The sequence below is a fragment of the Chiloscyllium punctatum genome, chromosome 40 (assembly GCF_047496795.1).
Source record: "Chiloscyllium punctatum isolate Juve2018m chromosome 40, sChiPun1.3, whole genome shotgun sequence".
Classification (NCBI taxonomy): Eukaryota; Metazoa; Chordata; class Chondrichthyes; order Orectolobiformes; family Hemiscylliidae; genus Chiloscyllium; species Chiloscyllium punctatum.
Genome location: NC_092778.1, coordinates 3,253,792 through 3,269,933, shown reverse-complemented (window position 1 = coordinate 3,269,933; position 16,142 = coordinate 3,253,792). Strand labels below are relative to the sequence as shown.

Here is a 16,142-nt window from a genome sequence, read left to right as displayed (position 1 = left end):
TGAAAAGCAGGACGTCCAGGGTGGTTATCACCGGTTTGCTTCCAGTTCCTCGGGCTGGTGAGGCCAGAAACAGGGAGATAATGGACTTGAACGTATGGCTGGGGAACTGGTGCAGGAAGCAAGGGTTTAAGTTCTTGGATCACTGGGGTGTGTTTTATGGTAAGCATAAATTCTACAAGAGACGGTTTGCACCTTAATAGGTTAGGGACCAGCATTCTGGCAGGCAGGTTTGCTACTGCAAGACAGCTATGTTTAAACTAAGTAGCGGAGGGTGGGGTGGGGGGGACAAACTGGATGTTTAAGAAGGAAATTGGAGGGAAAGTTAGAACAAGGGAAGTCAAGAAAGACAACTGTATCAATGAGGCAGAAAACTCAGAAAGGGATCATGCTGTAAGGTTGAGTGAAATAGGAGTTGATGGGAAGGGTGAGGGCAGTAATAAATTAAAAATACTGTACATGAATGCACGAAGCATTTGACATAAGATGGATGAGCTTGAGGCTCTTTTGGAAATTGGCAGATATGATATTATGGGGATAACTGAGACGTGGCTTCATGTGGACAGGGCCTGGGAAATGAATATTCAAGGCTACACGTGCTATCGTAAGGACAGACTGACGGGCAGAGGGGGTGGGGTGGCCATGTTGGTAAGGGATGATATTCAGTCCCTTGCACAGGGGGATCTAGAATCAGGGGATGTAGAGTCAGTGTGGATAGAGCTGAGAAATACTAAGGGTAAAAAGACCCTCTTGGGAGTTATCTACAGGCCCCCAAACAGTAGTCTGGATGTCGGATGTAAGTTAAATCAGGAGCTGAAATTGGCCTGTCGCAAAGATGTTACTACAGTTGTTATGGGGGATTTGAACATGCAGGTAGACTGGGAGAATCAGGATGGTATTGGACCTCAAGAAAGAGACTTTTGTGGAGTGCCTCAGAGATGGATTCTTAGAAAAGCTGGTGCTGGAGCCAACCAGAGAGAAGGCAATTCTGGATCTGGTATTGTGTAACGAACCAGAATTGATCAGGGACCTCGAAATGAAGGAGTCATTGGGAAGTAGTGACCATAATACAATAAGCTTCAATCTGTAATTTGAGAGGGAGAGGGTACAATCGGAAGTGACAATATTTCTGTTGAATAAAGGGAACTATGGAGCTATGAGGGAGGAGCTGGCCAAAGTTCAATGGTGCAGTACCTTAGCAGGGATGACAGTGGAGGAACAATGGTGGATATTTCTGTGTATAATGCAGAAGTGGCAGGATCAGTTCATTCCAAAAAGGAAGAAAGGTCCTAGGGGGAGGCATGGGTGGCTGACGAGGGAAGTTAAGAAACATATTAAGTTAAAAGAGAAAAAGCATAACATAGCAAAGATAAGTGGGAAAACGGAGGATTGGGAAGCTTTTAAAGAACAACAGAGGATTACTAATAAGGAAATATGCAGAGAAAAAATGGGGTACGAAGGTAAACTGGCCAATAATATAAAGGAGGGTAGTAAAAGTTTTTTTAGATATGTGAAAGGCAAAAAAAGGTTGAGACTAAAATTGGGCCCTTGAAGATAGAAACAGGGGAATATATTACGGGGAACAAAGAAATGGCAGAAGAATTGAATTGGTACTTCAGATCTGTGTTCACTGGGGAAGACACAAGCAATCTCCCTGAGGTAACAGTGGCTGAAGGACCTGAACTTAAGGGAATTTATATTTGCCAGGAATTGGTGTTGGAGAGACTGTTAGGTCTGAAGGTTGATAAGTCCCCGGGGCCTGATGGTCTACACCCCAGGGTACTGAAGGAGGTGGCTCGAGAAATCGTGGATGCGTTGGTGATTTTTTTCCAGAGTTCGATAGATTCGGGATCAGTTCCTGTGGATTGGAGGGTGGCTAATGTTGTACCACTATTTAAGAAAGTTGGGAGAGAGAAAACAGGAAATTATAGACCAGTTAGTCTGACCTCAGTGGTGGGAAAGATGCTGGAGTCTATTATAAAGGATGAAATTACAACACATCTGGATAGTAGTAACAGGATAGGTCAGAGTCAGCATGGATTTATGAAGGGGAAATCATGCTTGACTAATCTTCTGGAATCTTTTGAGGATGTAACTCTGAAGATGGGTGAGGGAGATCCAGTAGATGTAGTGTACCTGGACTTTCAGAAAGCTTTTGATAAAGTCCCACATAGGAGGTTAGTGAGCAAAATTAGGGCGCATGGTATTGGGGGCAAATTACTAACTTGGATTGAAAGTTGGTTGGCTGATAGGAAACAAAGAGTAGTGATAAATGGCTCCATTTCGGAATGGCAGGCAGTGACCAGTGGGGTACCGCAAGGATCAGTGCTGGGATCGCAGCTTTTTACAATATATGTTAATGATATAGAAGATGGTATTAGCAATAACATTAGCAAATTTGCTGATGATACTAAGCTGGGTGGCAGGGTGAAATGTGATGAGGATGTTAGGAGATTACAGGGTGACCTGGACAAGTTAGGTGAGTGGTCAGATGCATGGCAGATGCAGTTTAATGTGGATAAATGTCTGGTTATCCACTTTGGTGGCAAAACAGGAAGGCAGATTACTACCTAAATGGAATCAATTTAGGTAAAGGGACAGCACAGAGAGATCTGGGTGTTCTTGTACACCAGTCAATGAAGGTAAGCATGCAGGTACAGCAGGTAGTGAAGAAGGCTAATAGCATGCTGGCCTTCATAACAAGAGGGATTGAGTATTGAAGCAAAGAGGTTCTTCTGCAGCTGTACAGGGCCCTGGTGAGACTATACCTGGAGTAATGTGTGCAGTTCTGGTCTCCCAATTTGAGGAAAGACATTCTGGCTATTGAGGGAGTGCAGCATAGGTTCACGAGGTCAATTCCTGGAATGGTGGGATTACCTTACACTGAAAGACTGGAGCGACTGGGCCTGTATACCCTTGAGTTTAGAAGACTGAGAGGGGATCTGATTGAGACAAATAAGATTATTAAAGGATTGGACACTCTGGAGGCAGGAAACATGTTTCCGCTGATGAGTCAGTGCCGAACCAGAGGACACAGCTTAAAAATACGGGGTAGACCATTTAGGACAGAGATGAGGAGAAACTTCTTCACCCAGAGAGTGGTGGCTGTGTGGAATGCTCTGCCCCAGAGGGCAGTGGAGGCCCAGTCTCTGGATTCATTTAAGAAAGAGTTGGATAAAGCTCTCAAGGATTGTGGAATCAAGGGTTATGGAGATAAGGCAGGAACAGGATACTGATTAAGGATGATCAGTCATGATCATATTGAATGGTGGGGCAGGCTCGAAGGGCAGAATGGCCTACTCCTGCACCTATTGTCTATTGTCTATTGTCACCTGCCTTAGGTATTCAAAATTATTAACAATTTTGACAGGGTAAAGAAGGATATTCTGTTTTCTTGGGTTGGTGTGATATTAACTAGGGGTTACAGTTTCAAGATTGTTAGCAAGAGAGCTAGAACTGAGATGAGTAGAAACTCCTTTACTCAGAGCTGTTAGAATTTGGAATGTGCTGCTTGGGAAAGAAGTGGAGGTTGATTCCATAGGCGGTTTCAAAAGAGAGCTGGGTATATATTGAAAGTGCTGAGGTTAGAGGGGTTTTGAGATAGGGCTGGAGAATGGGACTAGCTGGGTAGCTGTTTTGGGAGCCAGTACAGACATGATGAGTCAAATGGCCTCCTTCTGTACTGTAAAATCCTATGATTCTATGTTCTGTACACACAAAGCAGCACAAATTCAACCCAGTTATTCCACTCTTAGTCATCAATAGAGTGAGAGAAGGTGTCATGAGTAGTGCTTTCAAGCGGCACTTGCAAAGGCTGCTTACTGGTGCCCAGTTTAGTTCCACCAGGGCCACTCGGCTATTTACCTCATTATAACCTTGATCCAAACATGGACAAAAGATCTGAATTTCAGAGATGAGGTGAGAATGATGTTGAACTTGAGAGATGAGGTTAAACTTGCAACATGGGTTGGTACCTGGGATTTTCGATGTTATGACCATTTCGGAGACATGGGTAGAGAAGGTACAGGAATGGTTGTTGCAGGTTCCAGGACAGAGAAGATGATTGGGGGAAGGGGTAGTGGGGGAGGGGGTTGGGGTTGGGGGTGGGGTATTGTTAATCAAGGACAGTATTACACTGGCAGAAAGGACGTTTGAGAACTTGTCTACTGAGTAAGTATGAGCTGAGGTTAGAAACAGGAAAGGGAGAGGTCACCCTGTTGGGAGTTTTTTATAGGCCTCCAAATAGTTCCAGAGATGTAGAGGAAAGGATAGCAAAGATGATTCTTGATAGGAGCGAGAGTGACAGGGTAGTTGTTTTGGGAACTTTAACTTTCCAAATATTGGCTGGGAATACTATAATTCAAGTAACGGGTTTTGAGATGATTTGTAGCTCAGGTTGAAGTTCTGGATGTAGGTTTGCTCCAGCTCAGCGAGCAAACCTACATCCATAATTCAAGTATTTTAGATGGGTCAATTTTAGCCAATGTGTGCAAGAGAGTTTCCTGACACAATATGTAGACAGGCCAATAAGGGCAGGGTCGCATTAGATTTGGTACTAGGTAATGAAACTTGCCAAGTGTTAGATTTGGAGGTAGGTGACCACTTTGGCAATAGTGATCACAATTTGGTTATGTTGACTTTAGTGATGGAAAGGGATAAGTATATACCCCAGGGCAAGAGTTATAGCTGGGGGAAAGGCAATTATGATGTGATTAGGCAAGATCTAGGATGTATAGGATGGGGAAGGAAACTGCAGAGGATGGGCACGGAAACTGCAGAGGATGGGCACAATTGAAATGTGGAGCTTTTTCAAGAAACAGCTACTGCATGTCCTTGATAAGTATGTACCTGTCAGGCACGGAGGAATTTGTCGAGCAAGGGAGCTGTAGTTTACGAAAGACATTGAAGCTCTTGTCAAGAGGAAGAAGAAGGCTTATGTTAGGATGAGACGTGAAGGCTCAGTTCGGGTGCTTGAGAGTTACAAGTTAGCCAGGAAAGATCTAAAGAGAGAACTTAGAAGAGCAAGGAGGGGACATGAGAAGTTGTTGGTGGATAGGATCAAGGAAAACCCTCAGGCTTTCTGTAGGTATATCAGGAATAAAAGAATGATTAGAGTAAGATTAGAGCTAATTAAAGATAATAGCGGGAAGTTGTGCTTGGAGTCAGAGGAGATTGGGGAAGTGCTAAATGAATATTTTTTGTCGGTATTCACACTGGAAAAAGACATTGTTGTTGAGGAGAATACTGAGATACCAGCTACTAAACTGGATGGGATTGAGGTTCACAAGGCAGAGATGTTAGCAGTTCTGGAAGGTGTGAAAATAAATACGTCCTTGGGCCGGATGGAATTTATCCTAGGATTCTCTGAGAAGCCAGGGAGGAGATTGCAGAGCCTTTGGCTTTGATCTTTATATTGTCATTGTCTACAAGATAAGTGCCACAAGGCTGGAGGATAGTAAATGTTGTTTCCTTGTTCAAGAAAGGGAGTAGAGACAACCCTGGTAATTATAGACCAGTGAGCCTTCCTTCGGTTGTGGGTAATGTGTTGGAAAAGGTTATGAGAGATAGGATTTATAATCATCTGGAAAGAAATAAGTTGATTAGGGATAGTCAACACGGTTTTGTGAAGGGTAGATCATGCCTCACAAACTTTGAGTTCTTTGAGAAGGTGACAAAACAGGTGGATGAGGGTAAAACAGTTGATGTGATGTATGTGGATTTCAGTTAGGCATTTGATAAGGTTCCCCAAGGTACGTTATTGCACAAAACACAGGCATGGGATTGAGGGTGATTTAGCGGCTTGGATCAGAAATTGGCTAGCTGGAAGAAGGCAGAGGGTAGTCGTTGATGGGAAATGTTCATCCTGGAGTTCAGTTACTAGTGGTGTACCACAAGGATTGTTTTTGGGGCCACTGCTGTTTGTCATTTTTATAAATGACCTGGATGAGGGCATAGAAGGATGGGTTAGTAAATTTGCAGATGACACTAAGGTCGGTAGAATTGTGGATAGTGCTGAAGGATATTGTAGGTTACAGAGGGACATAGATAAGCTGTAGAGCTGGCTGAGACGTGGCAAATGAAGTTTAATGTGGAAAAGTGTGAGGTGATTCACTTTGAAAGGAGTAACAGGAATGCAGACTATTCGGCTAATGATAGGATTCTTGGTAGTGTTGATGAGCAGGGAGATCTCTGTGTCCATGTACATACATCCCTGAAAGTTGCCACTCAGGTTGATAGGGACGTTAAGAAGGTAGACGGTGTGTTAGCTTTTATTATAGAGGGATTGAGTTTTGGAGCAATCAGGTCATGGTACAGCTGTACAAAGCTCTGGTGTGGTTGCACTTGGAGTATTGCATACAGTTCTGGTCACCGCATTCCAGAAAGGGTTCAGAGGAGATTTACTAAGATGTTGCCTGGTATGGAGGAAGGTCTTACGAGGAAAGGCTGAGGGTCTTGAGGCTGTTTTTGTTAGAGAGAAGGTTGAGAGGTGACTTAATTGAGACATATAAGATAATCAGAGGGTTAGTGTGGACAGTGAGAGTCTTTTTCCTCAAATGGCTAGCACAAGGGGACATAGCTTCAAATTGAGGGGTAATAGATATAGGACAGATGTCAGAGTAGTAGGGGCGTGGCATGGCTTGCCTGCAACTGTAATGGACTCGCCAACTTTAAGGGCATTTAAATGTTCATTGGATAGACATATGGATGAAAATGGAATAGTGTAGGTTAGATGGGCTTCAGATTGGTTTCACAGGTCAGCGCAATAGAGGGCCGAAGGGCCTGTATTGCGCAGTTATGTTCTATGACTGCCCTTAATATTTAGGCTGAATTTGACCAAGTATAGCATCAAGGAACTCTATCAAGACTGAAAACAATGAAAATTCAGGAAAGCTGTAAACTGATTGGAGTCATGCCTGGCACAAAGGTAGATTGTTCTGGTGGTTGATAGTCAGTGATTTCGACTTAAGGATATTTCTGCAGGAGTTCCTCGGGGTCTTTGGTCCCACCATCTTCATTTACTTCATCAATGATCTTCCTTCCATCATAAGGTCAGAAGTGGAGGTGTTCGCTGATGATTCCATAATTTCCAGCAGCATCCGTGATGACTCATACTGATGCAGTCTTCTGTCCAAATGCAGCAAATATCCAGGTTTGGGCTGACAAGTGGCAGTAACATTCACACCTTACAAGTGGTAAAATTGGCCATGTCCAACAAAAGAGAATCTAATCATTGCCTCAAGACATTCATCACTGAATCACTGAGAATCAACATCCTGGGGTTCCTTTCATCAGAAACTGAATTGGACTAATAATAACATAGCCCAATAACAATGTTAAACAAAAACAAAAATCTGCTGTGTCTGTCCAGCACAAGCAGCATCTGTGGATAGACAAACAGTTAACGTTTCAAGATCATTGATCCTTTGGAAGGAGCGGGGATGTGGGGGGAAGCGGGGAGATCAGGAAGTGGCGGAGGTGGGGGGGTCGGGGGTTGGAAACGGATCAACATCAGGTCCCTGCAAAGAATGGAGGAATTAGGGAGGTTGGGGGTTAAAGGAAGCCAGGGAGAAGAACAGTTCTGGGAGAGTAGTGGGGGAGCAGAGATGGAAGAAGCTTCTTCAGTCTTTCACTGCCATACAGTTTTCTCTCAGCCCTCTATGTGATTATCCCTTGCCTTTCCTATTCTCCACACATGGACTCACTGGCTCCACCCTGCTCCATTTCCTGTGTTTCACTTAATAGACTTGTGGACGATGCAAGACATGCAAAAGGGTTAAAGGGTAAAATGTCACTATTGGATCATGTTTCAATTAGTGGTGCCAGCAAGTCAAAGTCATTGATTATTATATGCCAGACAAAATCCTTCCCATGTGTTACTACCATCCCTATGATTGCTGAAGCATCAAACATTATTGTAGAATTAGGCCTATGTCAAGATCCCTTTAATTAAAAATCTTTCCATCGATGGATGTGTAGCATTTTCACACTAAAGGATGTGATTCGTCAGAAAACACAAATGATAGATACTAATTCCATGGTTGGGTTAAAGTACTGTGGTAAAGATTGCTACATGCTCCACTAATTGGGTTCTTGGCATGTTCACACATCATCACCCCTCAGCCCCCAGCTTTGAGTGGTACAGTTCTATTAAAGTTCTATTCCTGTTACCTATCTTGTATTAATACAAATGCCAACTTCAAGGTTCTCCATACAGGAAGTGACATCAGATGTTACCAATTTAAAGCAGTAACTTCAATAAGTTTCTCAGTATTAAATATCTTTTGAAATGCAGTCACTTGTAATTGCTGTAAAGTGCTTTGAGATCCCTTAAATTGGTGAAAGATGGTGAAATAAACTCAAGTTTCCTTTTTTAATAAGGCATCATACCCTGTGAAAATTGTTCTATGATATATATACTTAACTATAAAATTGTTACCTAAGCAATACAATACTTAGAGCAGAACTCAATTTCTATTTTTTTAAAGAAGTGATGCGGATATCTGTTATGTCCAATTGTTCATTATTTTGATGCAGGTCCAATTTAACAGTGTACAAAGAATTTATTTTTTTGTTTTGGCCATTTTTCTAATGTCCAAAATTCTGGGCTAAATTCTGTATTCAGTGTTTTGCGTATCAAGCTGGCTGTAATGGACTTTCTCAGTCCACTTCTGGAAGCCAATAAATATTTCTATAATGTCACAATTTAAAATAAATACAAAATCAAGTATACAAAGAATAGGATGTTGATGATAATTGTTTGCTGTAAGTTAATTTCTATGAGTGTCTTAAATTGATACTTATCTTTAGCTCAAAGACTAAACTTGAATAGCACTTAGAATGGTATGGTTTGTCTTTTGCTTTTCCTTCTCTTTGTAATGCATTTTTCTTTCTCTCCTTTTCCTTTTACTATCCATTGTTTCTCTTTTTTCCACGTTATTATCTGTGTTTTTATTTCAGCATTTACTTTTCTATCACTTTTCATCTTTTCCAATCTTTTTGTTTCTGGCCCTTTATTTTTCACAGTCCTGCAGCCTCAATAATGATTGGAATTAATGGAAGTAAGTGTGCAGGCTCTAATGTACAGCAATACTTTTCCATCTTGTAACTGTGAGCAAGTCCATTTTATTTTACAGATTAAATATTTAATATATCATATCTGCATTCGGTAAAAGTCTAGCCAGTATATTCTGCACCAAAGAAAGCTGACCGTTATTTTCTCTGTATAGCAATTTAATGAAATACAACATATGAGTGATTCTCAACTTCTGGAAATTCGGATTAAAGAATTCAGAGTCGAAGTCAATCAGCTGTGGAACAAACTGATGAGCCTAGAGATGCAACTGGTTGACCAACTGGAGGTGAGAAACTGAACTTAGAAATCACAAAACATTACTGCTTAGAATGAAGCCATTCATTCCATCTTTTGTATATGTATTGGCTAAAAAAAGAGCTATCCAGCCTTGTCCCACATTCGGTATTTTGTTAAATATTTCTGTAGGTTATTGCACGTCAAATGCAGCTTAAACTACTTTTTAAATGTGATGTCTTTATCATCCTTTCAGGCAGTAAGCTCCAGACTTCCATCATCCTCTGGCTGAAAGAATGTTCTTGGGTCAGCACTGTGGTTCGGTGGCTAGCATTGCTGCCTCACATCTCCACGGACTCGGGTTCCCAGTCTGTGTGGAGTTTGCACATTCTCCCTGTGTCTGCGTGGGTTTCCTCCCACAATCCAAAAGATTTGCAGGTCAGGTGAATTGGCTATGCTAAATTGCCCATAGCATTAGTTGTATTTATCAGGGGTAAATATAGGGTAGAGGGGTGGGTTACTCTTCAGAGGGGCGGTGTGGACTTGTTGTGCCGAAGGGTCTGTTTTCATACGGTAGGGAATCTAATCTAATCTAATCTTAACTCCCATCTAATTCTTCTATAAGTTACTTGAATTACTCATTGGAACAAAACATCTTTTCTTAAATTTTGAAAGAATGTGCATGACAGACAAGAGGAATTCAAAATTGAAAATACGGAAAACATGAAGACAGCATCTATGGAGCGAGAAATTAAGTTAATAAGGTTTCAACTGAATTACTTTTCATCAGAATGAGAAGAATTAGAAATTTAACAAGTTTAGAAAGAAGGATAAAGATACTTTAAAAGTAAAGGAATGGACAAAGGAAAGGTCTGTGATAGAGTGAAGGACAGTAGTGATTAAATAATAAAAGCTTTAATTTTCCCTATAAGTGCTGTTGCTTACTGAGGTATAGTTCCACAGCTCTAAAGTGGTAGTTCCTTTTAGTACCTGAATCATAAGAACTTCCTTCATTTGTCCACTTAGCTTGTCAATGCTCAATGATTTTAACATTTAGCTCAGCCAGTTATGATCCTCCTTGCCAAGACATGCAGGAATGGCAGAATCACATCAAAAATTGATATCTGGATATTTTTCCACTGATGCACTGGGATCAATTGAAGTAACTCTACTGATGTCTTAACTACCTAAGCAAATTTGATTCTTTATCCAAAAGATGCTGAGAAGTGGAAAAAAATTGTTGGATTACTGCAATAATTAGCTGCACCACACTTCGTTGGAAGCAAGTCCCTCATAATTCTTCACATACTGAATTCTGATCTTGGCTGATCCATCTTGCAACTGAAAATTTAGAGATAAAGCACTTAGCTCTTTGTTTTTCCCAGGAGAAACCTGGCACAATCTGTTATGTTGCATATAAGTCTGTTTGTAAAGTACAATTTCTCTACCTCGAAGACTTGTTAAACAAATACGTAGTATTTGGGGAGGAAATTACGCTCACAAAGAAGGTGCTAAATAATTGCAGGGTGTTGACACTTGTCTCTCCTATCTAGCACTAATTCCTTGGCTTTCAACTATTTTAAGCACTTTGTTTGTTGCTATTTTTATTTTTTTGCTTGTTAGCTCAAAGATTAGTTTGTGCCCTCATTTTGAAATGACAGTTGTAGCCCCTTGCTCTGGCCAAAACTTTGAACTCAAAAGATGGAGGTAGCAGGTGAAAATCTGGATCCAGCTGCTCTGCAGGGTATCCTGCACGTCACCATTTGTGACCCAGAAGGTTCTTTATAAATTTTATTTAATTTATGACTTTACTGCTGCAATATCTAACTTTGCACGTCCCACAGGTTATAAGAGTTAGGGAAAGGATGAAATTTCCTTTACCAATGTACATAGTTTGATCCAGTTCTGATGAAGGGCCACTGGACCTGAAATGTTAACTCTGCTTTCTCTGCACAGTTGCTGTCAGCCCTGCTGAGTTTTTTCCAGCAATTTCTGTTTATATTTCATGAAATGAAATGCATTTTGCTGAATCAACTAAAATAATTGCTGCTATAAAATCTGCAACCTTCAACTGCGAATACCTTTTACAGTCTCTCCCCTTAGGAACGAAATAATAAAATTGCTTTTGTGTATCCTACAAATGTCTAATTATATTACAGTCATCCAATGATATGGTAATGGAGGAGCTTAGTACTGATTGAGTCAATCATAGTAAGGCAGAGGTGAGATGATCCGTATCCTTGAAGATATGAAAAGTACCAATGAATCAGGGTTCTCATGTCTGCAATTTCAAAATGTTATGGCTGTCACCCAATAAAAATAAACAGAAACTGGCTACTATTTTCCCTTGACCAGGAGTTATCAACAAGGAACTTCCAACAGCTCTGTGCTTGTGGTCTGCACAGCATGTTTTATTTGTGGGGTTTTTTTTGGTCAATGTGCCTCCTGTAATTTTCCTTAAGTGGAAAAATATGTTTAATTGAGAAACACAAATGGTCAAAGGCCAACTATAGGAGTAAAACAAGGCTGATGATGAGAGTGAAGATCATAGCCAGTTTTGAGAAGATTTGTTGCTCAGGTTGAGGTTCTGGATGTAGGTTTGCTCGCTGAGCTGGAAGGTTCATTTCCAGACGTTTCATCACCCTGCTAGGTAACATCTTCAGTGGGCCTCCAGGCGAAGCACCTCTGGTAATTCTTGCTTTCTGTATATATGTTTGGGTTGGTGATGTCATTTCCTATGGTGATATCATTTCCTGTTCTTTTTCTCAGGGAGTGGTGGATGGGGTCTAACTCGATGTGTTTGTTGATGGAGTTAGGGTTGGAGTGCCATGCTTCTTGGAATTCTCATGCGTGTCTTGTTTGGCTTGTCCTAGGATGGATGTGTTGTCCCAGTCGAAGTGGTGTCCGTCCTTATCTGTATGTAAGGATATTAGTGAGAGTGAGTCATGTTGTTTTGTGGCAAGTTGATGTTTGGTGGGTTTGTGGGCAACCATGATGCCAAGGGGTCTGAGTAGTACTACTCAGACCCCTTGGCATCATGGTAGCCCACAAACCCACCAACACACTAAAACAGCAGCTAATGAACTTGAAAGACCCTATACAGACAACAAGCAAAATTAATATCATTTACAAAATACTGTGCAAGTATTGTAACAAACACTACATTGGACAAACAGGAAGAAAACTAGCCACCAGGATACTTGATCATCAACTAGCCACAAAATGACATGACCCTCTCTCACTAGTATCCTTACATACAGATAAGGAAGGACACCACTTCAACTGGGACAACACATCCATCCTCGGACAAGCCAAACAGAGACACGCATGAGAATTCCAAGAAGCATGGCATTCCAACCATAACTCTATCAACAAACACACCGAGTTAGACCCCATCTACCACTCCCTGAGAAAACAAACCAGAAATGACATCACCACAGGAAATGACATCACCACAGGAAATGACATCACCAACCCAAAGAAACCCAAACATATAAATAGAAAGCAGGAATTATCAGCAGTGCTTTGCCTGGAAGCCCACTAAAGATGTTACCTAGTAGGGTGACGAAACGTCTGAAAATGAACCTTGCAGCTCAGCGAGCAAACCTACATCCAGAGTGAAGATCAGCTGACCAACAGATAATGACAAAATGAAACCAAATTTGGGATTAAATCTGGATGGTCATAAGAAGGAGGAGGATTGTGCTGAAGCATGTGAATTAGTTCCACTATTTTAAAGTCCAGGGACAGAATGAGAGGATGAACGATTTGAGCTTTGATATCAAAAGAGTGGAATTCATGCCAGCCTGTAATTCTAAGGACATTCTTGATTGCGAGTAAAATGCCAGTCAGTTTGCAATATTTCTGTTTCAACTGCTAGTTCTAATGTTTTGTTGTTTTGTTTGATTTTACAGGAAACAATGAGCAATTTTGAACGAAATATTTCAGAAATTGTTACAACTTATGTTGAAAATGTACAAGCTCTATATCCTTTGATGTAAACATTTATTCATCAGCAAAAATTAATTTCAGTATACTAAAGCATAGAATGAGAAAAAGGTTTTAATATTATGGAAACAAGTTCTTTCACGTACCAAGTCGAGACGAGCACCGACCATTGGTCATTGCTCAGGTTCTAAATAGAATGGGTAATATTCTGCAAAAATTCCTTTTGATACTCAAAACATATGTGATTTTTGCAAAGGTTGGTAACTCAGGTTGAGGTTCAGGTTGTAAATTTGCTTGTTGAGCTGGAAGGTTTGTTTTCAGGTGTTTCGTCACCATGCTAGTTAACCTCATCAGTGAGCCTCCAGTGAAGTGCTGGTGTTATGTCCTGCTTTCTATTTATCCGTCTCGGTCTTTTAAAGTGGGTAATCCCATTTCCAGTACTTTTTCTCAGAGGTTGGTAAATGGGGTCCAAATCGATGTGTTTATTGATGGAGTTCTAGTTTGAATGCTAGGCCTCCAGGAATTCCCATGCATGTCTCTGGTTATCCTGTCCAAGGATGTAAGTGGTGTCCCAATCAAAGTGGTGTCCTTTGTCTGTATGTAAGGATACTAGTGATAGTGGGTCATGTCTTTTGGTGGCTAGTTTATGTTCGTTTATCCTGGTGGCTAGTTTTATGCCTGTCTGTTTGATGTAGTGTTTGTTACAGTCCTTGTATGGTATTTTGTAAATAGCATTCATTTTGGTTGTTTATATAGGGTCCTCTCGGTTCATCAGCCACTGTGTTGGTAGGTTTGTGGGCTATGATGATGCCAACAGGTCAGAGTAGTCTGGTAGTCTGGTAGTCATTTCAGAGATGTCATTGATGTGTGGTAATGTGACTAGAGTTTCTGGGCGGGTTGTATCTGCTTGTTTGGGTTTGTTGTTTAGGAATTGGCAGATTGTGTTTATTGGGTACCAATTCCTCTTGAATATGCTATATTGGATTTTTCTTTGGCCGCTCATAGTTCCTGAGTGCTGCAATGTGTTGTGGCTCATCAAAATAATGTCCTGATACAGCTCCGTTTATGGGTGTTGCGATGATTGTTTCTGAATTTAAGTATTTAACCTCTGAGAAAAAGAACCAGAAATGATATTACCCTACTTAAGAGACCAAGACACAGAAATAGAAAGCGGGACATAACACCAGTGCTTCACTGGAGGCTCACTGATCATATTACCTAGCATGGTGATGAAACGTCTGAAAAAGAACCTTTCAATTCAGCAAGCAAACTTACAACCTGAACTCAAAACGTATTCCAGCTGAGCTAAGCAAAAATATTCATCCTTTCCACGGGAATATTTGATTCCATGAAGTGTTTAATTATCTCAGCACATCTGAACATTTTTATTCATTCACAGGATGTGGGCATCACTAGCTAGATCAGCACTTGTTGCCCATTTCTAATTGCCTAGAGGGCAGCTAAGAGTCAACCACGTTGCTGTGAGTCTGGAGTTATACGTAGGCCAGACCAAGTAAAGGTACCAGTTCCCTTCCCGAAAGGCTGTTCGTGAACTAGATGGGTTTTTCCGACATTCAACAACTATTTTATCATCATCATTAGACTCTTAATAGTAGGTTTTTTTTTAAAAACCTATGTCAATTCCACCATTTGCCATAGCAGGGCTTGAATCCAGGTTCCCAGAACGTTGCCTGGATCTCTGAATTAATTATCTTACAATAACATTAGTTGGCCATTGCTTCCCCTAAAATAATCACTGCTGTGACTCAGATTCAAACCAAGGTTGCTGTGGCGATGACATAAAGTACTAACCACTCTGTGATCACAGAGCCATATGTCCTGGTCATATTCAGATTTATTTTTGAGTATTAATTTATATTGTATTATCTGCAATTGCCAAAAGTCCAATGAGTCTGAGACAAAACTACCTTGAAGTTCCAGTCTTTGAGATTTTGAAACAATTCTTCATCCAATTTAAATAGTCTGCTTGGATCTAAAATAACTACACAGAGGCCAGTATCCTATCCCCAAGTCACCCTTCATTTACACATGGAAAGTCCTTTACTCTAGTTCAAAGTCAGTTATCAGGGTGTCAGTACCTCTGACACACTCTTTTTAATCTGTCAGCCAAGGCTCCCTGAGTGGACCAGATTAACAACTCCAACCAGAGAACTCATACTCTATGAGGTCAATCTGGCTAACTTCATTAAAATCACTCCAGTGCAAATATCTAACTGCTCAGAAATTTGGATTTGTATCATGTTTTCTTTATAATTTTCATCCCTCCCAATTTTAAAACTCTATAAATAGTACTATTTAAACAACATCAAAATAGAGTTGTGGCAAAAAGTCATCATTATGCAATGGTACTTTTGTTTCTCTCTCCACAGATGCTGTTGGGCCTTGTGCCTACCAGCATTTTATATTTGTATCAGAAGTCATTTCATGTGTTTCTCCAGATAATTATAAATTTTAATGGCGCTATCAGTTGTTTACAATGTGGAACATTTTCTTGGGACATCAAATTCTCTTCCCCATGGAAATATAATATGATAGCTACCTTAGTCGCGTATTTTCCAGAATGGCTATATTAAAATAGTATATACTAAGATAATTCAAATCTAATAGCACATGTGGTTGCATTGCAAATCTTCTATTGTTTTTCATTAAGTATTTGACATATATAATGTTACTGAATAGTAGAAGTTAAGTGTAAAAAAAATCTAAGTACTCCTTGGTAGAGCTTCATTGAACCTTTTTAGTTGTGTGTCTTTCTCTACAAATTGTGAATGAAAGCTCAAGACCAATATACATCTCTATTCATGCACACTGGTCAGTGACTCATTGTTACCTGAAAAATTTATATCTGATCTTTTTAAGAAAACAAAAT

General features: G+C 40.6%; 1 protein-coding gene across 1 annotated transcript in view; it reads left to right on the top strand.

The window, feature by feature from the left end:
• Positions 1–16,142, top strand: part of drc3 (dynein regulatory complex subunit 3) — a 63,142-nt gene that overhangs the window by 40,408 nt on the left and 6,592 nt on the right. The window contains exons 9-10 of the mRNA XM_072559195.1: positions 9,225–9,356; positions 13,219–13,289. Coding sequence (XP_072415296.1) covers positions 9,225–9,356; positions 13,219–13,289 — 203 coding nt within the window. The remainder of the gene's footprint in view (positions 1–9,224; positions 9,357–13,218; positions 13,290–16,142) is intronic.